Raw genomic sequence first — 27,866 nt, 5'->3', positions numbered from 1 at the left:
TCACCAAGAGATAACAACAATCAGGAAGAAAACAGTATACACAGTGAGTGAGAAAAATGCAGCATTGACCATGACAGCCCAGACCACGCATACCTGGCCTGGCTTGGCCACCTGATCCTGTTGCTCATGCCACCTCACAGCCACCTGCTCAGATCACCCATGCTTGCCCTGGCCAGCCTTTCCCTTATATAGTGGGCATGATGTCAGCATGCTATCAAATACCCCACTGGCTGGTTCAACTGCTTTTCTTAAGGTCTGCTCACCAAGTGTTTTGAAATGAATTAAACTGAAGGAGGCAGTTGATGGATTTACAATTCCAAGATTTATGACCTGTAGAACCTCCCAAGCAGGGGAAAGAACATTGTGTCTTCTCCCTGACCCATTTCTTTTCCCCTTTTTTTGATGCAAGGTTTGCATGGTTAGAAAGATATTTCACTCCCCTTGCGTACTGGGATTGCTAAACTTGTGAACATAAAAACTAACAGCAGTTTTGGTTTGTGACATGATGTCTGAGACAGTAAGTGGTCATCATCTCACAGAACAGACAGTTGCTACATTTAGAAACCTAGGGTATCTGCAATAACTTCTATTTCTGGTCTGATATGCAGTCTGGTATTGCCACACAGGATCAAAACAAATGTCTTGCAACACATAATGTGCAATGTCTCGCTGCTGGCAGAACTGAAAAGCGACCGCACCATATGCTGAACAAGGAGTTTTCCATGATTTTAGTCACCAGACCTATGGTAGAACTGGCAGAAGATGTAGATTATAAAAAGAATAGGGTATACTTTCTGTGAAAAACTGAAGAGTTCACCTCTGCTTTGAGTTTCACCATTTTCACAAATAAGAGGATGACTGTAACTTTTAAGCCAGACTGGACAAAGAGTTACTTGGAGTTCCTACCATGAAGAGGTGGTAAAGCCTTAAGCTTTACCAAAGGACAAGAAAGGATGGGGCAGAAAAAACTGTTAGGGACAGAACAAAACCAATTGATATGATAACATGTAGGTGCAGTAAGTTGAACATAAAGAGGGGCTGAAAGGGACCATCGGGAGAAAATCTACAGTAAAGAAAAGATAACAAATTGCAGGAACCAGCAAAAAGGCACCCAGAGATCTCTGTAATGAGCAAATGGGAGATCTAATGGAATTTATAAAACTATTGGCAAAAAACCAAAATCAAACCATAAAACAAAAACCCACAAACAAAACCCAAACCCAAACAACCAAAGCAACCAACCAACCAATCAACCAAAAAGCCCCAAAACAAAACAAAACAATTGAACAGAAGTTTTGAGTCCCAGAATATACAATATCAAATAAAACAATAGTAAAACCTTTTCATAAGCAGTGTTAACATAAATGAGGAAGGAATAATAAATGTCACCATTTAAACAGTAAATATTGCTAGAATGTAAAATTCATTAGTATCTATTTATGTGGTTGATTTTGTGATGAGAAACATAAGTTATTGTGACAGTTTAGGCTGTGCCTTTAAGAAAAGACTGTTGCAGAATTCTCCAGCTGAATGTTTGGGTGTAAAAAGGAAAACAAAGATTAATTCCAAATGAATTTCATTGGTCAGATGTGAGATGTACCATAGCAAATCTCTCTAGCGTTCTTTCTCTCAGTCACTCCAGCTTCAGCCTGTCTGACTTTTGGTTTCTTGGCCAGACTGCATGCATGCCAACCCTGGAATGAAACCCATAAGATAAGAGAACTAACTTTCTTAACAACTGCTTTGAGCTAACGAGTTTCCCGTAATATCCTTTTCTCTCTCTTTCTCCTTTTTTGCCTATTTAACTACTAGGGGAAAGGGAAGGAGGGGGAAAGAGATTCGGGGGAAACCCGAGGTGGGATCCTCCTACAAGGGGGATTCCTGTGCTCTTTCTTGTAAATTCTTGTATAATATTGTAAATATTGTATATTTTGTATATATACGTGGCATTTCATTATTGCTTGTAAAATACAGCCTCCATTCGCTTCTGTCTGAGTCTAGCTGTGCTTTATGTTGGTGTGTGAGGGCTAAAGCCTCACACCACCACGCTTTAGCACTTACAAATAGGTTCTGTTTTGTCTTTGGTATTGCAATGCTTTCAAATATCTGTTTTTGTTTTAAACTGTTCCTTCTTTTAAACTGTTCCTTCTACTGCCTTAACCCTTCATTTTGGACCAAGATACCAGCAGAAGTGATCTGAAGACTGAAAATAGAGAACACTAACAGCTATTAATCCTAATAATCTTTTATTCAATCAAAAGCTCTGCAAACCAGTATTTTTTATTTTATTTTTTCTCCCAGACGAACCAGAGGTAAGGTAGGAGATGATGGGAAACAACTTGAGGAAAGTGACCCTAACTACACATCTATGTTGAATCTGCATGTATGCGCAGATAGAATTTGTTAGTTTAATGGAGATCTCTTGCATCTACACATGGAGTAAGTAAACCACAAAAAATGTAGGAAGGACTTTGCAAAGCCTGTCTTTTGCTTGCTTCATTTTCACCACAGCATCAGAATGAATGACAGCTACTCAGAGAATTTGCAGACTGGAACACCAAAAGCATGCCAGAAGAGAAGACTGGAAGAGCTGAGACCAAAGTTTCAGTTAACTGGCTCCATAGAATGCAGTGGGTGCATTCAAGAGCATCAGCTCTGTATCACCAGAAGCATCATGCCCACTAGAAGGACCTGAAAAAGGATTTTAACAAGAGAGTATACTAGTTTTTTCTCACAGTAATCTTGCGAGCTCAGTATCCTTTCTTAAACTGTTGTTGCTTTGTATTTCCTGTTCCTACCTGCCTAATGATATGAGCTTGCAATAGGAATGTTTGTTACACCTACAACTAATGGTATAAATATTAGCCTTTGATTTTATTTTAGCTGTGATGTCTTTGATTTTGAAACAACTAAGGGATATTTTCTGATCTGCTCTTACTGCTCCCAGATTGTGTCACTTTTTAAATTTGACCATTTGTTGCCATCTTCTTGGAACCTGTTTTTAATATCTGATGGAAAAACATCATGATGTGCAGCTGTCATTGTGTAAACATTGTGTGTGCCTTTGGCCACGTTTGGAGAAAACTCATTCTATAAGTTACAGTGTCAGGTTTTTATAGAATAGAATACATAGAATAAACCAGGTTGGAAGAGACCTTCAAGATCATCGTGTCCAACCCATCAACCAGTCCAACACCACCCAAACAACTAACCCACGGCACCAAGCACCCCATCAAGTCTTCTCCTGAAAACCTCCAGTGATGGCGACTCCACCACCTCCCCAGGCAGCCCATTCCAATGGGCAATCACTCTCTCTGTATAGAACTTTTTCCTAACATCTAGCCTGAACCTCCCCTGGCGCAGCCTGAGACTGTGTCCTCTTGTTCTGGTAATCTCTCTGTAATCTGGTTATCTCTCAGTCTTTGTTGTCACTGGCCATCATTGTCTCAGGAAATCTACAAATACCAGCCCAAAGAATCAGTGCTTTGCCTCACAATTGTCTGAGTTCTGGGAGAAGTCACAAGGTTCGATTGGAATCCAATCTGTGTTTCAGTTTACCCAGACAAGGCTGCAAGATCCCTCACTGTATAGCGTTGTCAAGCCTGGGAGCAGAACAGAAGCGTCTCACCAGGTGAGAGATGAACCCCAGGAGGAGCTGAGTCCCAGGACAGTTCCATTTTATTACAAGAAGCAACGAGCACTGCTGTGAAGATTGCAGCTGAAGAACCTCTCCAAATAGGCAAAGCCACAAAGCCGACAAGCCCTGCAAGCTTCGGCAGCAACCTCTTTTCTACAAAGCTTTCAGCTACAAAGCCTTCGGAGATAAACCCTGAATGTGCCTCAGCGACAAGCTGCAGACACCAACAGAAAGTGAAACTGTGTTCCTGCAGCTCTGACGTGGTTGATGCCATGTTGGTTTTATAATACAGAATATATAGAATATAGAATAAACCAGGTTGGAAGAGACCTTCAAGATCATTGCGTCCAACCCCTCAACCAATCCAACACCACCTAAACAACTAACCCATGGCACCAAGCACCCCATCAAGTCTCCTCCTGAACACCTTCAATGACAATGACCCCACCACCTCCCCAGGCAGCCCATTCCAATGGGCAATCACTCTCTCTGTATAGAACTTCTTCCTCACATCCAACCTAAACCTCCCCTGGTGCAGCCTGAGACTGTGTCCTCTTGTTCTGGTACTGGCTGCCTGGGAGAAGAGACCAACATCCGTCTGTCTACAACCTCCCTTCAGGTAGTTGTAGAGAGTGATAAGGTCTCCCCTGAGCCTCCTCTTCTCCAGGCTAAGCAACCCCAGCTCCCTCAGCCTCTCCTCATAGGACTTGTGTTCCAAACCCCTCAGCAACTTCATTGCCCTTCTCTGGACTTGTTCCAGCAAGTCAACCTCCTTCCTAAACTGAGGGGCCCAGAACTGGACACAGGACTCAAGGTGTGGCCTAACCAGTGCAGTGTACAGGGGCAGAATGACCTCCCTGCTCCTGCTGGCCACACTCTTCTTGATGCAGGCCAGGATGCCATTGGCCCTCTTGGCTGCCTGGGCACACTGCAGGCTCATGTTCAGTCTACCATCGACCAGTACCCCCAGGTCCCTCTCTACCTGGCCGCTCTCCAGCCACTCTGACCCCAGCCTGTAGCTCTGCATGGGGTTGCTGTGGCCAATGTGCAGAACCTGGCACTTGGATGTGTTCAATCTCCTGCCCTTGGACTCTGCCCATCTGTCCAGCCTGTCAAGATCCCTCTACAGAGCCTCTCTACCCTCCAGCAGATCAACTCCTGCCCCCAGCTTGGTGTTGTCAGCAAATTTACTGATGATGGACTCAATGCCCTCATCCAGATCATCAATAAAGATGTTAAAGAGCATGGGGCCCAGCACTGATCCTTGGGGCACACCACTGGTGCCTGGCTGCCAGCTGGCTGTGGCACCATTCACCACCACTCTCTGGGCTCGTTTTGTTTATATCCCCACACATGCCGCGGGGTGCGATGATCAGTGAGTAATTACAACATCTGATTTTTCTGAGCGTCTTTTAAAGGTCTGCTGCCCTAGAGACTTCTAGAGTTCCCTCCCTCTTGTGGGCTATCTCTGGTGCCAATGCCCCCTTTCTTTTTTCTTTACAGTTTAAAGTGCTGTTTGTTGTTTCTGGATTTTTGCTCGTATTGTTTAAATTGTTACATGCTCCTACTGGTGAGATACCTGTGCCACAACCAAATATTTTGCACCAGTAAATAGTTTTTATTAATATTGTCTGTGGGATTTCTTTTTACTAATAAAGTTATTGATATGTTTATTAATCGCTCCACCTATCGAATACTAACAACCTCCTTATGACTGCAAACACAGTGCAAGTACATAGATATTGAAACAAATGTGGGTCTTACATTTTTGCACTTCTAAGCAAAGACTGAAATACAAGACAAAAGTAATAAATAGGAAGCCCTTGCTTTTCAAGTCTTTAGTGCATGTGTATCTCATGTACGTAGAGTGATTAGGAGATGTGAGCTTTAAACAGTGCTGTAATCACAAGCTTTAGCTGAAAATACCGCTTCTGATTTGATGTTATCGTCCTCAGATAAATTACCAAGCAGCAAAAAATAACATTTCTATTTTTCAATTCACATCATCCAAGATTAAAATTACCAAAAGCTTCAAAAGATAACTTGGGTACAGATTTAGGTATGGTGAAAAAAGAAACCAGAAAAAACATTTGCTGTGACTGTCACAGCCACCTGCGCTGCAACTAGTGAACTGTCAGGCAGAGGTTTTGGACGCAACTTTTCCCACTGAAAGTTGGAAACAGATCAAGTTCAAAATTTTTGTAACCAGAAATGTTAGAAAATTTCAAAAAGTTGCAATGTTCCACTTTCAAAATAAAAACTCTTAGCTCTTGAGTGGAAATAATTTTTGTTTTGAAAAATTAAAGTTACGTAAATTCAGAATGAGGAGAATTGATCAACAAAGAGTGCTCCTACAAAACAACTGGAAGAAGTGCTTGCATGCCCTTCTTGAAAGATTTCCATGCTTCATTTTTAAAAGATTCAAATATTTTGTTTCACTGAGGTGAAAATTGTAAACAGCTTTTAATTCTCCGATGATGATGATGATGATGATAATAATAATAAAAAAAAACAAAACCAAAAACCAGGTTGGAAGAGACCTTCAAGATCGTTGCATCCAACCCCTCAACCAATCCAACACCACCTAAACAACTAACCCATGGCACCAAGCACCTCATCAAGTCTCCTCCTGAACACCTTCAATGACAATGACCCCACCACCTCCCCAGGCAGCCCATTCCAATGGGCAATCACTCTTTCTGTGTAGAACTTCTTCCTCACATCCAACCTAAACCTCCCCTGGCACAGCCTGAGACTGTGTCCTCTGATTGCAATGTTTAACACAGAGTAGAGAGAAGGCACAAAGGATGTTTTAGGACTGCTGTGAGTTTTAATAATATGCAACATTTCCTAGCAGCTTGTGCAGAACTCTGAGATTTGGGGCTCTCCCTGCCTCAGGCATGGTATTTAACCTGTATTTTGTCTGCATGGAAATGGGTTTAAACTTAATTGCAATCAGTTTGCAAGTTCTGCTAGGCAAGTATCTTTGAAGATGGCAGATGACCCAAGTCATTTTGGAAGAAAAAATAGAAGAAAAAAATTCAAAGCCACAGAGAGAAGAAAAGAGGGAGAAAGCTAATCAATTTTATTTTTTTAAAATTAATTAAGCTGAGAATAAGGACACATTTTTTATCTGAACTAAAATGTGTCCAGTTCGGGGCCCCTCATTTTAGGAAAGATGTTGAGTTGCTGGAATGTAGCAGAGAAGGGCAACAAAGCTGGGGAGGGTTTTGGAGCACAGCCCTGTGAGGAGACACTGAGGACGTTGGGGCTGCTTAGCCTGAAGAAGAGGAAGCTCAGGGGAGACCTTATTGCTGTCTACAACTACCTGAAGGGAGGTTGTAGCCAGGTGGGGTTGGTCTCTTCTCCCAGGCACCCAGCACCAGAACAAGGGGACACAGTCTCAAGTTGCACCAGGGGAGGTTTAGGCTGGATGTTAGGAAGCAGTTCTTCATAGCAAGAGATTGGCCACTGGGATGTGCTGCCCAGGGAGGTGGTGGAGTCCCCACCACTGGAGGTGTTTAAGAAGAGACTGGACGAGGCACTTGGTGCCATGGTTTAGTTGATTAGGTGGTGTTGGGTGATAGGTTGGACTTGGTGATCTCAAAGGTCTTTTCCAACCTGGTTAATTCTGTATTCTGTATTCCCTGAAAATAAATAGGCTTGCCTGTCATATTCAGCTGCTTTGAAATCAGCAGTTATATGAGTGCTGAATGTCAGTTAATATGCTTTATAATCTAAGACATCAATATAGTATGTCTGAAGGAGAGGGAAAAATAAAAGAAATCAGACATAATGTTTTCTGGGTAGTTCAGCCCTTTGGGCGTTCTCTTAAGCACAGTGCTGGCTACATATAATTTAGCTTAAGCAGTCAGTAAACTCTACTGCAGTGATATGGACTGCAATGTGAAACTCTCTTGCTTTGAGACTGATAATTTTTCTCCCCTGTTTGTTAAAACCTCTGTGTTTATTTCTGTTATGGCTTTTTTTCCACAACATTTTCTTGTGCATAATACGATTTTTGACAGCACCAGAGACATTTCCATTGCTATCAGTGTAGTAATATATCATTACATGAGGGGGTTCAACTGAAAAACACATCCTTCTTTCTTAAAAAGAAGGATCACAGTGCATTGTGCCTTCAGCTAGTAATTTTTCTGACAATACTGTTGGCATTTACTTAGTAAGTAAAATAGAATAGAATAGAATAGAATAGAATAGAATAGAATAGAATAGAATAGAATAGAATAGAATAAACCAGGTTGGAAGAGACCTTCAAGATCATCACGTCCAACCTATCATCCAACACCACCTAATCAACTAAACCATGGCACCAAGCACCCTATCAAGTCTCCTCCTGAACACCTCCACTGATGGTGACTCCACCACCTCCCCAGGCAGCACATTCCAATGGGCAATCACTCTCTCTGTGTAAAACTTCCTCCTAACCTCCAGCCTAAACCTCCCCTGGCACAGCCTGGGACTGTGTCCTCTTGTAATAAAGTAATGAAACAGTATTGTTAAAGAAAGCTCAGAATAGATAGCTCAAAGATGGGCATTGGAGTATGGAACATACTAATTATTGCTACTGAAATAAAATTGCAGTGAGGTGAAGATGAAAGGTCTGTGTAGTCAGCATTATAAGTACTTTTCAGAAAGCAATTTACAAAACTCAGTCATTCTTAATATCCTAAGGACACCGAGAAATACCCATATTGTGTAAGCTGAAGACAGGTATAAGTGTTAATGCCTTTCACAGGAAGAAATTACTTTACAGGATGGAATTAAAACTCAGGATTCCATTCCTATGTTCATCAAAATTTCTGACACAGACCCTTAGCTCTCCAACCTTTCATTTGCTGTTGGGGCTGAGAAATGTCTAATGGTCTCCAGCCAATGACATTGTGTGGGTAACACAGAGAACATAATGCATCACTGGAATTTAAAGCTCTCCTTGTCTCCTTGCCTTTTTTGTTTCAATTTGTTATAACTGTGAGAAGTGCTGGTGGGCCTCCTGATAACATGGTAACAAACCATGCATGGAGATCCACTAGTTAGATAAGTTTGTAAGGTATTTTTCTAGCTTTGTCTCTCTAAGTCCTCAGTAAACTACAACTAGGTAAAACAGAGTAAACAATCTCAGGACCTGGTCACCAATGAAATGCTATCTGCTCTAGATAGGCAGAAGAAGTTACATGAAATGGTTTCACATGACTCTGATCTTTATAAATATGTCACTTTTGTTGTGTTAACCACAAGTGTCTTTTCTGTCACCACTGAACAGCCACCAGGACCCCTAGAGAGCTCTATACAGCAGCCATAAGAGTCTTTCTCTACAAAAAAAGGATTTCCAACAGTGAATGCATAGGAATGCTTACACAGCACTTTCCCAAGTAGCAAAACCTGATAATTAAACCAAAGCTCAGACAAGAGGATAACACTTCCAAGCCTACAAATACAGCATATTAGCAAAGGTTAAGACCCCTGAAAATACAAAGGCCATGGTATCTTCCTTTGAAAAAAAGGCCAAAATAGATGCTGGATTAATGGGCTTCTGCAACTTACTTTCAAACAGCTGTAAAATGGCTTACAGCTCCAATGAAGTGTTCTCAACTGAAGGTAAACATCCCATAGATGAGATCAGGGTCTAAAACAATTGTTCCCAAGTAATTCCTTTCTATGCTCACCACACACAGACAAACTGGGCTGTAAGAAGAAAGTCTGCTGCTATTTTTCTCATTGGTTCTGCTTCCCAGCTCCACAACACCTTTCAGACTGTCTAAGCTTTCTCATCAGATCTCCCTTTTTCCCCTTTCTGCTGAAGATCCTTTTCCATGCTGTGGTGGTCTTAGGCTATGCCTTTAAAGCTTAGTTAAAGATTTTGAGCAGAAAAGTAGAAAAATATAAATCAATCATTCTTGAGTGTGAAAAGGAAAACAAAAGATTATTCTAAACAAATTCATTGGGTAAATATCTGGAATAAGGGGAACTGTACCATAACAATTCTGCCCTTTTCTCTTATCTTCTGGTATCAGCTGTTTTGCTTCACTCAAGACAGGTAACCTGCTTATGGGCTGGCCTTGGCTAAGTCTACCTTCTCTGCTCCTTGTTGGGAAATGGTTTGAACATCTGTGCAAGTTAGACCTTGAAGGATTTTCTGTTATTAATATAGCAATGGAGTAGGAGTTGTGGAAAAGTTCTGATGCTTGGTATGATGAAGTCAAGCTGCCCTTGAGAAGGAAGGCAAACAAGATAAGAAGTAGGTGAAGATCTGGGAAAAAGGGCAATTAGGAAATTCCATAGAGTAGTGAAAATAATGATGTAACCTTTTAGAAAGTAACCAATAGTGTGTGTTAAATTAGAATAGAATTAACTATGTATAAGATAAGACTATAAATAAGGAAGTGTGGAACAATAAAGTTGAAGCTTGCTTATCAATCATATTGATTGCTGCGAGTCTTTCCCTCACCCCCCTCGCCGATGGACTTCTCTTCCCGACATATGGCGCCCGAACACAGGGACATGAAGGCTTTATAGGAACGGAAGAGTATCCGACGGCTGCTTCAGCGGGCTCAGGGTCTACGGCTGCTGGAGGAAGGAGGAACTGGTGAGGCCGGAGTGCGTCGAAGGGTATTCCCAGGTCTGTGCAGCGATCGACGGGCAAAAGTATGAACCCGACGCTGGCGTAGGGGGTTCGTACCGTGCCTGGGCAAGGATTCACTAGGAGGAATTCTGCTCGCCGTCCGGGTAAGGGCTACCGGCTCAGGTTCAAGGCTGCACTTAAGGAAATAATTAGGAAGGAAATCCCCCGGGGGTATGGAGAGCGAAGTAGCCCTTTTAATGTTTCCTTGAGAAACGAGGCTTGCTTTATTTAGAACAATTAGGGAAGTCTGTGACACAGAAGAGCTTTAAGGACACCAGCGTGGAAGGACGAATACTGCTGATTATGGAAAAAGAGGTAGAGTTCTCATTGCTTCATTGTTTTTTGGAAAAACAAAAGGCAGACGTATCGTCTAAGATAGTTATTGGGCTTAGTTATTTTGATGAAACTTGTTGGAGAGACTATGGAAACAGACTGTGGGACTGGGTCACTATCAAGCTGCAAAAGCCGTGGAGAGAATGCATAAACTGTATTAAAAAATATAAGCTAGAACAGCGAATGGCTGCTGCAGTTGCAGCAACTTTGTCAGGACAAGAAAGAGCCCCAGTTCTATCTGAGTTGCAGCCGGACGATGTGTTTGAAAAATATCGACCGATCGACCGGGGCCGCCCCCGATACATCTTGCTGCGGCCACATCGTGTTTTGCTAGCTATCACTACTGTCTGCACCCAGCGGGGAAAAAGCCGAGAAAAGGCAGCTCTCGGAGGACCACAACACCGACAGCGAGGAATTCAAACAGCGCCGACTTTGCTTAACGGCCCCCCTGAGAAACAGCGGAGTGCTTGGGGGCTCGCGGTGACGGCGTTCTTACCACCGCACCCCGCCCGCCAGCCCTGCCGGCCCCCGCGGATGCCGACGGCTCCGACCAAGGCAGTACCGGCTGACGTACCACTGATACCGGCAGCACTGACAGCAGCAGCAGCCCAGCGGCGGCCGCTTGCCTGGCCCCCACCCTTTCCCCCGCAGAGGCTCGCACCAGCGACCCCCCTTCCCAGTGGCTTTAGCCGCAACTCTGCTTTGATTTAAAGCAACAGTGCTAATTTTCTCATTTCTGGTTGTAATGTCTTTCAGAGATTTGCTATTTAGAGTTTTGTTAAGTTTTGTAATAAGAATGATGAATGGTATGCATTTAGTATTTGTGGGTAATTAATGCATAGTGGTTGTACTGAGGTGTGAGTACTTAGTGATGAGTTCACCTTGTGAGATTTTCTTTTGGTTCGAACCTTCTTGTCTTTGTTTTTTGTGTTTGCCTAGGCATTTCAAAGGAGCTCCATGTAATATTGTAATAATGTTAAGGTTTGTAGTGAATAGGTATTCATTTTCTAAGGTATTCTTTAGCTAATATAAGGTTTTTAGATTTCTTTCTTAGACATAGACTACAAAAATTTAAAAAAAAAAAAAATTTAAAAAAAAAAAAAAGGGGGTGTGAACAACAAAGGTAACAAGTGCAAAGAACAAAAAATTTTAAAATGGTAAACAAAAAGGTGACAAGTGCAAAGAAAAAGTTTAAACACACAAAAAATAACAGGTACAAAAACTCTGGATACAAAAAATAGAGTACTAAATAACAGAATAAAGTACTGAATACCAGAATAATAAACAAGAGCAACAATAAAATAAGAATATTAAAAACAAAATAAGACAAACTAAAAAATCATAAGGATTGCTGACAAAATAGCTGTTAACAAAAATGTAAGGATTGCTAGTAATAAATAAAAGATAAGGATTATCAAGAATACTAGGTTAAAACAAAAACTCTGTAAAAAGAAGACGTCAAGAAAGTTAAAATGCACAATAATAATAAAAGGAATTAATAGAAAAGCAGGTTACAAAATATAATAAAAAGGCAAAAATACAAATAAAAATAGAAAATAGATTAAATGAACTAAACATGCAAAAAAAAAAACAATTGAAGAATATAAGATCAAACAAAATAAAGGATTAAATACTGGATTAGAAAAAAAAAAAGGGGGTTAAAAATAAAAAAGGTGATTAGTATAACAAATTAAGATACAGATTAAAAATTACAATGACAAAATACAAATAATAATTAGGAAAGTAGACAAGAAATAAATTTTTAAAAAACAAATGACAAGTAGGTCGCCTCAAGCCTTCTTTCCTGCTACCTGCGATCATCGCAATAAACAACGGCAGAGGAATCAAGACCATGAGGACACAGCATTGCCCATGAAGCTGAACATCGATCATCTGGGATCACAAACGTCATTCAGAAGAATGTGCCATGGCACCACATGAATTAGGACTGAATATTATGGTTGTTGGATAACTTTGTCTTCTCTTTTGTTAACTAAGTGTGCCTCTGAATGCAGACATCCTAGGGGATAAAGTTTCATCTTTACATTTCACCAAAAAAAAAACTGAACCAAAACAAAATCAAAATAAACAAACAAAAAAAGGGGGGGAAAAGAGAGAATACCCCCATAGCAGAAAAAATCAGCTCATGGTAACCCTAGAAGTGCTGTAACCCTCTCACCACAAGACACACAGCACAACTGTCATGAAATGACAGTCAGCAAACCTGCCTAGCAGTGACCTCAACGACTGTCACGATGATCCAAGATGTCAACAGAAAGCATCTAACTTCTAACTGAGTGTCGTGACTGCTTAACTGTTGCATGGATGTTAAGAGATTGGAATTACTAGGATGAGCAAAAACACGTTATTTTGTATAATTTTATATTGGGCAAAGCAATGAAGCTTTTTGGTCTTGCTGTTTGCCTGCAGATTTCTGCCTGTGAAGCTAGAGCCTGGCCAGATCTACCTTTACAGATTAAAGAAATCTTGCTACCATTAAACAATTGATGATTCTTGACCATCCTAGAGAAAATAAGAATGCAACATACCCCTAAAGCAGATTGTAAAAGATAGTGCTAAGGATTGCATTTGTGTCTTAATGTCTGTGTGCAAGCTGTTCAGGCATAATCAAGTCTTCTCTGTCTACAAGAGGAGTGAAATGTAAAGATCGGAACTGTTAAGATCTAAGTTCTTCTTTACAATGTTTGTTATCTTTTACCATGTATTATGCTAGTTCTGTTAGAACATTGTAACTAGTTTAACTTAAGCTTTGTGCCTTGTATCAGTCTGTTAGACATGCTGTGTTATGGAACTTTTGTTTTTGCTATATAGCTTAGCTTTAATTTGTTTGCTTTTGTGTATGCAAGTAATATCTTGTATAAGATGAGAACAACTCTTATGACCAAATGCCAGCAACGAGTAGTGTGAGCAATCTGGCAGTGTAGGCCTAGAGCCTGATTGACAAAAGAAGCTTTTAGGTTTTTAGGTATCATTGTATTAATTTTGAATATTGTTAAACTTGTGTATAATTGTATCATGCAAAGTGTTCAAAAAATAACCTCCAAGGCCTTACTTGCACAAAAGAAAAACGGGGGAATTGTTGGGAAATGGTTTGAACATCTGTGCAAGTTAGACCTTGAAGGATTTTCTGTTATTAATATAGCAATGGAGTAGGAGTTGTGGAAAAGTTCTGATGCTTGGTATGATGAAGTCAAGCTGCCCTTGAGAAGGAAGGCAAACAAGATAAGAAGTAGGTGAAGATCTGGGAAAAAGGGCAATTAGGAAATTCCATAGAGTAGTGAAAATAATGATGTAACCTTTTAGAAAGTAACCAATAGTGTGTGTTAAATTAGAATAGAATTAACTATGTATAAGATAAGACTATAAATAAGGAAGTGTGGAACAATAAAGTTGAAGCTTGCTTATCAATCATATTGATTGCTGCGAGTCTTTCCCTCACCCCCCTCGCCGATGGACTTCTCTTCCCGACAGCTCCTTTCTTTTGTCCCTTTTGTACAGGGGGTTAAGGGGAGAGGCAGGGATGGAGAAGCTGGTAGCTTCCCCTGGTCCTTGGCCAGGGGGGTCCTTGTGCTGTTTATTAATTGTAACCATCTGTACAATATTGTAACTCCTGTATGTTTTGTGCACATTCATTGTAGAGTGTAGATTGTGCTTGTAAATACAGCTCCATTTGCTTCTAACTGAGTTGGTCTGGCAAAGTTAATGTTGGGGGGAAACTTCAACCCACCACATGCAGCTACAGGAAAGCTTGTCCCCAGCCAGCTTCATCTTTTCTTCTTGTACTCCTCCTATTTCTGGTTTTCTTTTTTTGTTTTCTTCTTTTTTTTTCCCCACAGTCTTGACTATTCCAACCTTATCTTCCCACAGGAAGAGATTCTGATCTAATCTCTGCCTCAGTGACAGAGAATGTATGACACTAACTATTGCAAATGCTGCGACAGTGTTTTGAGTACATTTGGAATAAAGAGGGAAAAAACCCCCAACCCTAACCAAAAAAACAACGCTACTTAATGAAGTGAGAAAGCCTTAAAAAAGGTTTGGGTGAAACTTACTGCTTTAGAAATCAGCCTGTCAAGAACTTACCTGAATATACATTTGAAACATCGGCCAAATGAAATATCTCATGCACACTAGACTCAAGATCTAACTGGTTTGATCAGAGAAGTATGTCCATGTTTTGTGCAATAGATAGAATACATAGAACAAACCAGGTTGGAAGAGACCTTCAAGATCATTGCGTCCAACCCATCAACCAATCCAACACCACCCAAACAACTAACCCATGGCACCCAGCACCCCATCAAGTCTTCTCCTGAACACCTCCAGTGATGGTGACTCCACCACCTCCTCAGGCAGCCCATTCCAATGGGCAATCACTCTCTCTGTATAGAACTTTTTCCTAACATCCAGCCTGAACCTCCCCTGGCACAGCCTGAGACTGTGTCCTCTTGTTCTGGTACTGGCTGCCTGGGAGAAGAGACCAACATCTGTCTGTCTACAACCTCCCTTCAGGTAGCTGTAGAGAGTAATAAGGTCACCCCTGAGTCTCCTCTTCTCCAGGCTAAGCAACCCCAGCTCCCTCAGCCTCTCCTCACAGGGCTGTGTTCCAAACTCCTCACCAACTTTATGGCTCTTCTCTGGACTCGTTCCAGCAAGTCAACCTCCTTCCTAAACTGAGGGGCCCAGAACTGGACACAGTACTCGAGGTGCAGCCTAACCAGTGCAGTGTACAGGGGCAGAATGACCTCCCTGCTCCTGCTGGCCACACTGTTCCTGATGCAGGCCAGGATGCCATTGGCCCTCTTGGCTGCCTGGGCACACTGCAGGCTCATGTTCAGTCTACCATCGACCAGTACCCCCAGGTCCCTCTCTACCTGGCTGTTCTCCAGCCACTCTGACCCCAGCCTGTAGGTCTGCATGGGGTTATTGTGACCAATGTGCAGAACCTGGCACTTGGATGTGTTGGACTCTGCCCATCTGTCCAGCCTGTCGAGGTCCCTCTGCAGAGCCTCTCTACCCTCCAGCAGATCAACTCCTGCCCCCAGCTTGGTGTCATCAGCAAATTTACTGATGATGGACTCAATGCCCTCTTCCAGATCATCAACAAAGAAGTTAAAGAGGATGGGGCCCAGCACTGATCCCTGGGGCACACCACTGGTGCCTGGCTGCCAGCTGGATGTGGCACCATTCACCACCACTCTCTGGGCTCAGCCTCCAGCCAGTTCCTAACTCATTGCAGTGTGCTCCCATCCAAGCCATGGGCTGGCAGCTTGGCCAGGAGTTTGCTGTGGGGGACGGTGTCAAAGACCTTGCTGAGGTCCAGATAGACTACATCCACAGCCTGCCCCACATGCACCAGGCAGTCACCTGATTATAGAAGGAGATCAGGCTGGTCAGGCAGGACCTGCCCTTCCTAAACCCATGCTGGCTGGGTCTGATCCCTTGGCCATCCTCTAAGTGCTGTGTGATTGCACTCAGGATGACCTGTTCCATAATCTTGCCTGGCACTAACTGCCTGCATTGTCCTGGTGACTTGAGAGCAGCAGCCTTCCCATGCTTAGACGTTTTAAAAAGTAGGCATAATTTTACCTGCTCCAATAACCTTCTCAATGCGAATTCTTGAAGGATCTATCTCCTTTGCAAACTCATGGACAGCGAGAGATGGGTCTTCATACGTGTCGGGATCAATGTAGGTTTTGACTCCTGGGAAACTTACTGCAAAAAAAGAGAGAATACTAGGAATGAAGAATTCTTTGACACCCATGCATTAGAACAATATATTTGGGTTGGTCTGTGATCTTAGTAATTTTGGTTTGTCTTTTTTGGGAGGGGGGAGGGAGGGGTGTGTTCATGGTGGGGTTTTTGTTTGTTTGTTTGTTTTCAATGTTTTTTAAACTAAAGAATTGAAAGGATTGGAAATAATTTACTGTATATTCCACTTTAAAAGTTCCAGAAGCCAACATGAAGCTGTTGACCCTGAATTACTAATCTTGCTACTAATTTCACAGAAACCAGCTCCAGAATATAAGAATCACTCCATTTGCTGTCAGTGCCAGAGCTTTCAAACACTGACTGAGCATAGAGTTAAACATTTTAGGTGAGGCTTCTGAGACAGTAAAGGGCTGGGTGTTACAGCTCCACAAGCAGCACATAAGCCTCTGTCAATGCAACATTAGAGCAGCTTTCAACAGTACTGGCATGGCTAATATTCCTTGTGCTCCTGACATGTTCTGTTAGACCCTGCTCATCTCCTCAGATGGATGCATGGATACTTCACAGTATCACAGTCTCACCAAGGTTGGAAGAGACCTCAAAGATCATCAAGTCCAACCTGTCACCACAGACCTCCTGATTAGACTTCAGGATTGTTGCAGTGCATTGTTACAACAAACATCCTTTCAGCTTACAGGGATAAGTGATAACCATTGTTAGTGTAAAGAATGGAGGATATAAAGGTATTAGGTTCTCTGAATGTTATTTATCCCTCTGGTTACTGTCATGTTTGCTAGCTACATGCTCCTGAGTTTTTTCCTGTCCTATGGGAATAAAAAGTCAAAGGCCTTTAGAAAGTTCAGTCTTTGCTAGTGAAGTGATAAGGTAGTGTCAAACTCCTATGCTGTTTTGTTTCTATCCTAGCTGAGCACAAGGATCTCCTGAGGAGATGTTCAGGCTGAAAATTTAAGATGACAATAAAAATTTTGGAAGCTTCTCCTTAGGGAAAAAAAAAAAAAAGGAGAGCTAGCTAAGTTGTAAGGAAAATGCTGTTGGGGGTAAGAGAGGTTTCTTTTGTAAACACTTTTAAATTGTAAGCATTTAATTTGTAAATGCTATCTAGTACTTTAGACTGCAAAGGCTCCTTGGAGACTCTGCTCTTAGCTGTCATCCTTGGGGAATGCTACAAGTGCAGCTGGTAAATCTGGAGAATGCAGCAAATCTGCTGGTCACTTGACCACAGGGACACCAAGTGAGTGCTCAAAGATGCAGGGAAAAGCAGATCCTCAAAGGCTAACACCGATTATGGTCAAAGCCATTTATATTCTCCTTTGCTGCCCCTTGGGTGATTTAGGCAATCTGTCCCTTTCTTTGATAGCAATGGTTCCTAATTCACTCCTTTCATTTATGGATAGATGTCTGAACGTTCTTTTTGTCAAGAAGGTCAGCTTTTGAGATCCCTTTCACTGAGGATGGGTCCTGGAGGAGTGTGCTGCTTTGTTTTCTTCTGATCAGCTGGAAAAACCAGAAAGCCAGGTGCAAGACAAGAACAAAAATATTCAAATCCATTTAAAAGTCTTAAATAATTTCTCTCTGCTTCCTTGGAGATGGCAGTGGCAATAGTTGGTTGATGCCAAATTTCTCTGGCAGGCTCCAGCATTTTCTGGCATGGCTACTATCCCCTGTGCTCCTGAGGATATCATGTTCAAGAATTTACATGGCTTCTCTTGCACTGTGTGGATGGGGATTTTTTTAGGCTGCTGTGATGCAGTGATTGAGTTTGGAAAACTTTCAATCTATATACAGAAGCTGATGTAGATAATGCATGAACTTATCAGGATAAGAGGAAGATACAGCAGCTGGATCCTGAGAACCTCCTGAGCCTCCTTCTTAATAGCTGAGTTTAAAACAGCTCATTATCTGATGTGTCTGAATGCATTAGGTGAAGAACACACATTTAGGACACATGAATGTGGCTAGGCTTCTTTAAGTTGTATGCCACAATCATTTGGATCACTGCCAGTAAGTACACACACCATACAGAATCACAGAGTCACAGAATGGTTTGGGTTGGAAGGGACCCCCAAAGGTCATCTAGTCCAACTCCCTCTGCAGTAACCAGGGGCATCATCAACTGGATCAGGTTGCCCAGAGTATCATGAGATATCATATTGTCAAGGACCCTTTACAAACTCCCTTCAATGAGTTTAATTCCTGAAATCTTCCTCTGATTCATGCTGAGCTCCCAAGGGAAAGTAGGCTGAACAGGAGATGGTTTTCTTTTGCACACAACAGAAGCATAGGATATGAAGTGTGGACTTGACAAATCCAGGAGCAGGAACTTGTGATGGTCACCAGTGCCATGCAGCCAGTCTAGGAGAGGTCACCCTTATATTGATCTCATCAGAGACTGTGCAGCCAAACAAATTGTTTGAAGCTGAGATATTAGATATTGAATCTATAGGTAACCACCAGAAAGATAAAGATTGCTACTAGCATGGAGTCAGTTCTTATGGAGGTGCTGCCTACTCAGGCAAAAGAAGGGAGTATTGTTGATTATACAGTTTTAGAAGCTGGACTAAATCACAGTAATTTGTCTTTAGCCTTGGTTGTATGGAGCACATACACTAGTAGAGACTTGGCCTGTCAAGTCTGATGCTGTGATAACTGCAAATGAATGAGGAGACTCTGAGATGAAGCTTTGTGTCATCATGAGATACAATAATCATTTACCCTGGCCTTAAAAATACTAAGTGAGGCTTTTTCTCTAAGAGGCATACATCAAACTCTGTGGCAGAAAGGTTTTTGTCTTCTTTCTTCTCTGACCATGCTTGGAAGCAAACTACAAACAAAATTTCCTATTCTTTATGGGGACATCCCTTTTCCTTGGCAGAAAGAGCCACTTGGCTGCATATGGTTGTGTCACCTGAAAAAAAAGTGATTTTACCTTTGGTGATTAAGCTTCTATCTTGGTCAGAGTATTTCCAGGGGTGTTATAAAAGAATAACAAAACCAAACCAAACAAAAAAAATTAATGTTCTTTGAATAAATAAAATTTTGAAATAGTCAATCTAGTGGAAAAAATGAGTATGGTAATGTAAACTAAGTAGCTAAACTGAATAACCTGATATGCTTCCCATAAGACACTGACAGGTTTTTATATCACTGTACTGATCAGTGAGCAGGAACATGAAGGAAGGCAACTCATTCCACTCTTTATTTCTTGGATGACTGGAAGTGTAGATCCCAAAAGCCAAAGAGAACTGAGTAGATGTAAGACACCAAGAGAGGAATTTTGTGGCAGAGTTTCAATATGGTCCAGATCAGCTGAGAATTCAGACATTTATCTGAAAAACTGATGAATTAGTAGAGTACCAAAAAATCTGATCAGGGAGAGTGAATTCAGTAAAATTGTTCAAGAGGCCATGCAAATAAAAACAAGCACCCCTGATGATGCAGACAATAAGGAACTCCTAAACTGGTCAAAATAAAACATTAAGGGCAAAAGCTGTACAGAAAACAATGAACATTCTTGATGTAAGAAATGATACAAATATGATGTAAAACAGTGCTGAGCTACTTACAATGTCCATTTTGCAAATGAGCCCTTCTTTTCTCTTCAGATTTCATTTTGGCCTTTATGTACCACTGGCACCTTTAAAGAAAAACAAGTGAGTTTTTAATGACAATAGTTGTCATGCATAAATGTCTTATCTTCACTTTTATGGAGGCAAAAATCTTTGCATTTGGACTATTTAGTTATGACTCTAAAGAACAGAATAGACTAGACTAGACTAGACTAGATAGAATAAACTAGGTTGGAAGAGACCAAGATCACCATGTCCAGCCTATCATCCAATACCATCTAATCAACTACACCATGGCACCAAGAACCCCATCCAGTCTCTTCCTAAACACCTCCAGGGATGGTGACTCCACCACCTCCCTGGGCAGCACATTCCAATGGCCAATCTCTCCTGTGAAGAACTTCTTCCTAACATCCAGCCTAAACGTCCTCTTGTTCTGGTGCTGGTTGCCTGGGAGAAGAGACCAACCCCCACCTGGCTACAACCTCCCTTCAGGCAGTTGTAGACAGCAGAGAGAAATATGATATATAATATATAAGATATTAGATACAAATAGAAATAAATCTTAGTTCAATGATTAGTATGAAAAAAGCTTGAATCACCAACTCAATCACAGAAATGTTCAGGCTGGAAAAGACCCCTCAGGAACACCGAGTCCAAGCAATAACCCTAACTCTACAAGGTTCACCCCTAAAACCATATCCCCAAGCACCACATCCAAATGACACATCCAGGGTTGGTGATTTGACAGCCTCCCTGGGCAGCACGTTCCAATGCCTGACCCCTTTTTCCATAAAGCAGTACTTTATTGCACAGTTGGACTCCTCCAAGGAATCCTGATACTTGAATAAATTATTGCTTTCCTGAATTCTTTTTTGTATACATTAGTTTGTGCTGATTTAACCTTACCCTATCAACTTTCATACCCACTTGTCAAAAACAGTTCACATTTTCTTCATAATAGTTTCTTGTGGCACAGAATCAACTTGGAGGCCTGTGGCCAGTGGTGTTCCCAAGGGATTGGTATTTGGTCCAGTTTTGTTCAATATCTTTATCAATGATCTGGATGAGGGGATTGAGAGTGCCCTCAGCAAGTTCACTGATGATACAAAACTGGACAGAGGGGGTGGCAGTCTGTGCAGCCATCCATCCAATGAGATCTGGACAGGCTGAGAGCTGGGCGCAGGCAAACCTCATGACGTTCAATAAGGACAAGTGCAGGGTCCTGTATCTGGGGAGGAATAACAGCAGGCACCAGCACAGGTTAGGGGCTGCCCTGCTGGAAAGCAGTTCCTCGGAGAAAGACCTTGGAGTCCTAGTGGACAGCAAGTTCTCCATGGGACAGCAGTGTGCCCTGGTGGCCAAAAGAGTCAATGCCAAGAAGCAACTGTTGGTGAAGAAACAAAATATTTGCTCTTAGTCAAAGTTTTTTCTAACTCACTGAACAGCTTAATAAGTGGAGGGAAATCTTTTGGTCTAAGGGCAGGGCTAAGGGCTCAGGACTTTTGGTGTATTGACATCAGTGGAGAACAGCAGTGCTTGTGGACATGTGCTTTGATGGACAGACATTAAGTTCCAAGGCCAAGCTGCAAAAAATGAGTGGCCCATTTGTGTTAATGACAGTGGTCATGCAGGAAATATCTCGTGCTAGTGGTTCATTTATGCTACTGAAACAGGGTAGGCACACTCCCAGCTTCATTCATTACTACAGACTGATGATGAACACCTCTTTCTGAAGGGCAGAAGTTTCTGAGGCTATTATGGTTACATACCCTTACGGAGGGAAACAACAACCAGCAGATCCTCAGCTTCTGTGGAAATGGTTTGATTGTACACCACCAGTTAGTGGGAACACTAAACATGCCAGTGTCATTTCTAGGACCTGAAGAACTGGTCTGCAGGTGACAATTGTCAAGCACATTGAACACAAGCTCTTAAAAGTGCCTGCTCAAGGAAGCACTCAAAGAAACAAGGCTTTAACTCTCACCAATCCTTTTAAGTATGCATGTGGCCCCAAAGTGTGACTACAGAAGACAGTGAGTAATCACCAGCAGAGCAGTCTTCTAGCTCCCCATTCCTTGTTAGTGTTGGCTACAGAACAGAGAGGAATAATTTCTGTAATGATAAGAATTAATCAAACTGAGCTTCAACGTTGTGTTTTGTGGAATTTAGCCAAGACCCCCTTCTCACTGCATGCCCTGCACCTTCAAGCCTCTGGTGCTTTCATTTTTCTGCGTGCAATTGACAACTGTGCTTCCTGCCTGCTGGGTAATCAGCCAAGTGCAGAGGCAGGTGCACATTTAACCCAGCCTCTCCACTCTGAATAGACTCATCAGTAGCCCTATGACTCAACAGCTCATCAAATTGTTAATTCCAAAGAGTGAAGTAGAGCACATCTGTAGGGTGCCAGTCCCATTTTTCACACAGAAATTTGCCTCCAGTCCTAGAGTAAATTAAGTATTTATTCAACGTTTTCTTGCTCTGTCTTGTGTGGAATGCACTCTTATCACTGCATTTAAGCAGCACTTCAGAATGAATCAGTATATTATGTAACTGAAGAGGTGCCATTGAGTAAGATGTTAGAAAGCTAAGAGAATCTTTAATATTTTTAACATTAACAAGCAGGGGGAATAAACACAGAGAGAAATGATTTTTTTTTTTCCATTCCTGAGTTTGGTGATTTTATTTTATTTTTCTAGAGGAAATGTTTGAGTTATATTTAAAAATTCTGTGTAAGGACTCCACACAATCATTTCCTCCCAAAAAATTGTCTTTGTATAACTCCTGTCTCCTCTGAAAGAGACTACTGTTTGTCAGCGTTTGCAGTGATCACAGAGCTATTTTCTTAGCGTCCATGGTTATCTAAGTGTTAACTGTTCCCATTAGCTTCATCAGAATGTTAGATTTAACTGATTTTATTATTCAACAGAGAGATCATTATTTCACATAGTAGTAGCTACTGTACTGCTTTATTTGGTGTGGTTTAAGCCTTAAGTTAAGAGCTCAGATGGGGGCAAGGCTGAGAATCTCTCCCCTGCTTCCCCCCCTCCTCCCTCCCAAAAGAGAGAGAAAGAAAAAAAAAACCAACAAAAGGAGCAAATCCACCAAACAGTAATTTGGAGTCAGCTTGCAAGTAGAGAGGTAAAGAGTTTTCTTTAAACTATATATATATGTGTGTGTGTGTGTATGCAACAACAACAGGTAAGGTTCACAAGGGCAAGGAACAAGGATGGGTGGGAGGGGGACAAAGAAGAAGAATACAAAACCAGTCTCTCTCTGAAGAGGCACAGAGGCAGCAGGGAGAAGGATCAGGCCCGACCACGGGGCAGAGGAGCAGGGAGGCAGCTGCAGTAGCTCTCATCCAGGAGAGGCAGGAGCCAAAAGGAGAGCTAATGACTGCAATGTCCTGCTTTTTAGACCCTAGCTGTGCAGGGAGGGGGGAGTGGAACAGACACAGTTTTCCAGGGGGAAAATGCCCTGCAGGGAGGGCAAAGCACCTGCAAGCCCTCCACCCTGTTTTGTTCTTCTTCAGGATGGGTGTTAACCCACCATTTGGTCATCTTTTCTCTAAGTGCAAACACAGGCACTAAATCAGGACAGGAATAATGCAGAATCCTATTCCAACTCATGCTTTTTTTTTTTTGTCCTCAAGGCAGGTGAGAAGGATACTCCACCGAGAATCCTTGCATGGAGTGTCTTCCAACAGCTGTTTTGTCTGTCTGAAAGGGGGAGAGGGGGATAGGGGAAAAGGGTAGGGAGGCTCCAGAGTCTACACAAGCCTCTCACAGAACCTACTGGAGTTATGAGCCTGATTCCCTTGCTCAAAGGCCCATAGCTCTACAAAGTATCAGTCACATTTTAGCCTTTCTTGATCAAAGGCAGCACTGTGGCCCTACTGATGTCTCACAAGGTAAATGGAGACACATCTTTGTCCTTTTAAATCTTGTTTTGCTTCACACTGGAGGCAGGTGAAGTCCTGAATCATAGAGGAAGGACTTGGAGGGTCAGTGAAAAAGGAATCAAGGCATCATGGAAGCAACTAAGCCCATGGGAATCAGCATTCCAGAAAAGACAGCATCTATGTGCATTTCCTAGCATGGCCAAGCAGAATTTGTAAGTCATCCTAAAATCCTCAGTGTGTAACTGAGAATGGCATCTGGCCACTTGCATCACAATGAACACACCTGATCAAAAGATCAACTGAAGGCAGGTGGACAATGAGCACCACAGTACAAGAATAGTAAGTATAAGAACCAGCATAGCTATTTTAAAAATAAATAAATAGACATTGTCCAGCCTGGTGAATTCCCCTGCATGTGCAGCAGCATGCTGTGATGGAGATTTGATTGGTGGTGAATGGTGTCATATCCAGCTGGCAGCCAGTCACTAGTGATGTCCCCCAGGGATCAGTGCTGAGCCCAGTCCTGTTCAATATCTCTATTGATGATCTGGACAACAGGATTGTGAACACCATTAGTAAGTTTGCAGACAACACCAAGTTGGGAGCAGGTGTTGGTCTGCTGGAGGGTAGAAGGGCTCTGCAGAGGGATCTTGACAAGCTGGACAGATGGGCAGAGGCCAACAGAATGGCATTCAACAAGCCCAAGTGCTGGGTTCTACACACTGGGCACAACAACTCCATGCAGAGCTACAGGCTGGGGTCAGAGTGGCTGGAGAGCAGCCAGGCAGAAAGGGACCTGGGGGTACTGGTTGATAGCCAGCTGAACATGAGCCAGCAGTGTGCCCAGGTGGCCAAGAAGGCCAAGGGCATCCTGGCCTGCATCAGGAACAGTGTGGCCAGCAGGAGCAGGGAAATCATTGTGCCCCGAACACAGCACTGGTTAGGCCACACCTTGAGTCCTGTGTCCAGTTCTGGGCCCCTCAGTTTAAGAAGGACATTGAGACACTTGAAGGTGTCCAGAGAAGGGCAACAAAGCTGGGGAGAGGTCTGGAGCACAGCCCTGTGAGAGGAGGCTGAGGGAGCTGGGGTTGCTTAGCCTGGAGAAGAGGAGGCTCAGGGGAGACCTTATTGCTCTCTGCAACTTACCTGAAGGGAGTTTGTAGCCAGATGGGAGTTGGTCTCTTCTCCCAGGCAACCAGAACCACAAGAGGACACAGTCTCAAGCTGTGCCAGGGGAGGTTTAGGCTTGAGGTGAGGAGAAAGTTCTTCCCAGCAAGAGTAATTGGCCATTGGAATGTGCTGCCCAGGGAGGTGGTGGAGTCCCCGTCCCTGGAGGTGTTCAAAAGAGGATTGGACGTGGCTCTTGAAGCCATGGTTTAGTCATGAGGTGTTGGGTGATAGGCTGGACTCAAAGATCTCTGAGGTCTTTTCCAACCTTATTGATTCTATGATTCTATGATTCTATCTTTGAACCAATTAAAACCCCCCCAAAAGTACAAAGCAATAAAACAGGACCTTCAGGAAGGTCTTTTTCATTCACCAGTGACATCACAGACAGTAGAATCATTCTTGTATTTTGGAGTAAAGTTTTCCTTCCTTTAACTTTATTACTTAATTCCTGTATTTTATCTGAATAGGTGGAAATATGTGTGTATAAAATATATGCATAATTGTGTATGATTTTCCCCACAAACTCAATATTTCAAATGTACTAAAAAATTGTACACTTCAGTGCCTTTAGCAAGCTGCGTTGCCAACATCAAGACATCAAAAATCTTAAGGTTATACTCTCCAAAGCTTTCAATTTAGAGTTAGGACAGTTTGTCAAGCTTTGGGCTTGCAGATAAATTGCATTTTTCAATTCTCACTCTGCAGGTAAGAGGTCCAGAAACTTATTGTGACAATAGCCAAACTATTTCCTGATTTCAGGTAATTGTTTATTTACCCAAACTGGGGTTTTATGAAGAGCGACACTCTCAATGGAACTGTGAATATGAGCAGTGCTGAACCAGGAGGACATCCACCTCACTTACTCTAACAGTTGTTTTAGCACTGAAAACATGGTTGAATGACTGCACCACTATTCTTAAGTTCTTAGTTTTGGATGACTCTGACCCTGAGAACGTTGTTGTGTCAATTACCTCCCAGTGATCAGGAAGAACAAAGTGAGGATGACCAGAAGGGTGAATCCACCAACAGCAGCAGTGGCAATCACAAGAATCTGTCCCTGCTCTGCAGCCATATCGGAAGCTGAAAGAGAAGCACATGGGGGGAAAAAATGGTTAAAGCTCCATCAGTAGGGTTCTTGCAGCGGGGGTAATAACATTTCATTGGTCAAATGTTGCAATTGCTCTGTAACACTTTCACAGAATAACAAAATCACAGAATGCATGGGGGTGGAAAAGATCCTCAAAGTTCATTTTGCCAAACCCCCTCAAATGAACAGGGACACCTCCACCTAGATCAGGTTCTTAGGTTACCATCAAGTTTGACTTTGAGTATCTCCAGGGATAGGGCCTCAACCACATCCCTGGGAAACCTGTTGCAATATTTGACCACTCTCATTGTAAAGAACTTCCTTCTCATGTCTACCATGCTCCAGTTTGAAACCATTGACTCTTGTCCTATTGCTACAAGCCCTTCCAAACAGTTCGTCCCCAGACTTCCTGTAGGTTTCCTTCAGATATTGAAATGTGGCTATAAGTTTTCCCCAGGGCAGTCTTTTCTCCAGGCTGAATAACCCCAACTCTCTCAGCCTGTCTTTGTAGCAGAGGTGCTGCTTCAGTCCTCTGATCATCTTTGCAGCCCTCCACTAGACCTGCTTCAGCAGGTCCATGTCCTTCATATGCTGGGGGCTCCAGAGCTGGACACTGTAGTCCAGCAGAGGTCTCACCAAAGCAGAGAGGCAGAATCACCTCTCTTCATCTGCTGGCCATGCTCCCTTTGCTGCAGCCCAGGATGCCATTTGCCTTCTGGCCTGCAAGTGTGCATGGTTGGCTCATGTCCAGCTTCTCGTCCACCAGTACCTCCAAGTCTTTTTCTGCAGGGCTGCTCTCAAATTCATCATCCCCCAGCCTGTACTGACATTGAGGCTTGCTCTGACCCAGGTGCTGGACCTTACACTTTGCCTTATTGAACCTCATGAGATAATTTGTATCCCACTCATGAAGTTCAATCAGGCAATAAGGTTCACTTTTCCTGGTGCTTATCACACACATCAAATGCAATGTGCCTGTGAAGTGAAAAAACATAATCCATGTCCCAGCAATGGTGAAGGAGGGAAGATGCTTGCAGGTTTTTAAAACGTGGAGTTAGCATTATTAGAGACTTGTACTGAATGTGGATGTGGGGCAGGCTGTGGATGTGGTCTACCTGGACCTCAGCAAGGCCTTTGACACCGTCCCCCACAGCAAACTCCTGGCCAAGCTGTCAGCCCATGGCTTGGATGGGAGCACACTGCGATGGGTTAGGAACTGGCTGGAGGGCCGAGCCCAGAGAGTGGTGGTGAATGGTGCCACAGCCAGCTGGCAGCCAGGCACCAGTGGTGTGCCCCAGGGATCAGTGCTGGGCCCCATGCTCTTTAACATCTTTATTGATGATCTGGACGAGGGCATCGAGTCCATCATCAGTAAATTTGCTGACGACACCAAGCTGGGGGCAGGAGTTGATCTGCTGGAGGGTAGAGAGGCTCTGCAGAGGGACCTGGACAGGCTGGGCAGATGGGCAGAGTCCAAGGGCAGGAGATTGAACACATCCAAGTGCCAGGTTCTGCACGTTGGCCACAGCAACCCCATGCAGAGCTACAGGCTGGGGTCAGAGTGGCTGGAGAGCAGCCAGGTGGAGAGGGACCTGGGAATGCTGGTTGATGGTGGGTTGAACATGAGCCTGCAGTGTGCCCAGGCAGCCAAGAGGGCCAATGGCATCCTGGCCTGCATCAAGAAGAGTGTGGCCAGCAGGAGCAGGGAGGTCATTCTGCCCCTGTACACTGCACTGGTTAGGCCACACCTCGAGTCCTGTGTCCACTTCTGGGCT

At 42.9% G+C, this 27,866-nt stretch overlaps 1 protein-coding gene across 2 annotated transcripts in view; it reads right to left on the bottom strand.

Moving 5' to 3' along the window:
• LOC104301781 (ephrin type-A receptor 6) overlaps nucleotides 1-27,866 on the bottom strand; it is a 641,386-nt gene that overhangs the window by 141,133 nt on the left and 472,387 nt on the right. For both annotated transcript variants that reach the window (XM_054165754.1, XM_054165755.1), the window contains 3 exons: nucleotides 25,976-26,084; nucleotides 19,931-20,001; nucleotides 16,224-16,349 (listed from right to left, as the gene is read on the bottom strand). In XM_054165754.1, the coding sequence (XP_054021729.1) occupies nucleotides 16,224-16,349; nucleotides 19,931-20,001; nucleotides 25,976-26,084 (306 nt within the window). The remainder of the gene's footprint in view (nucleotides 1-16,223; nucleotides 16,350-19,930; nucleotides 20,002-25,975; nucleotides 26,085-27,866) is intronic.

Source organism: Dryobates pubescens, chromosome 12, assembly GCF_014839835.1.
Source record: "Dryobates pubescens isolate bDryPub1 chromosome 12, bDryPub1.pri, whole genome shotgun sequence".
Classification (NCBI taxonomy): Eukaryota; Metazoa; Chordata; class Aves; order Piciformes; family Picidae; genus Dryobates; species Dryobates pubescens.
This window is presented reverse-complemented; position numbering and strand designations above follow the sequence as displayed.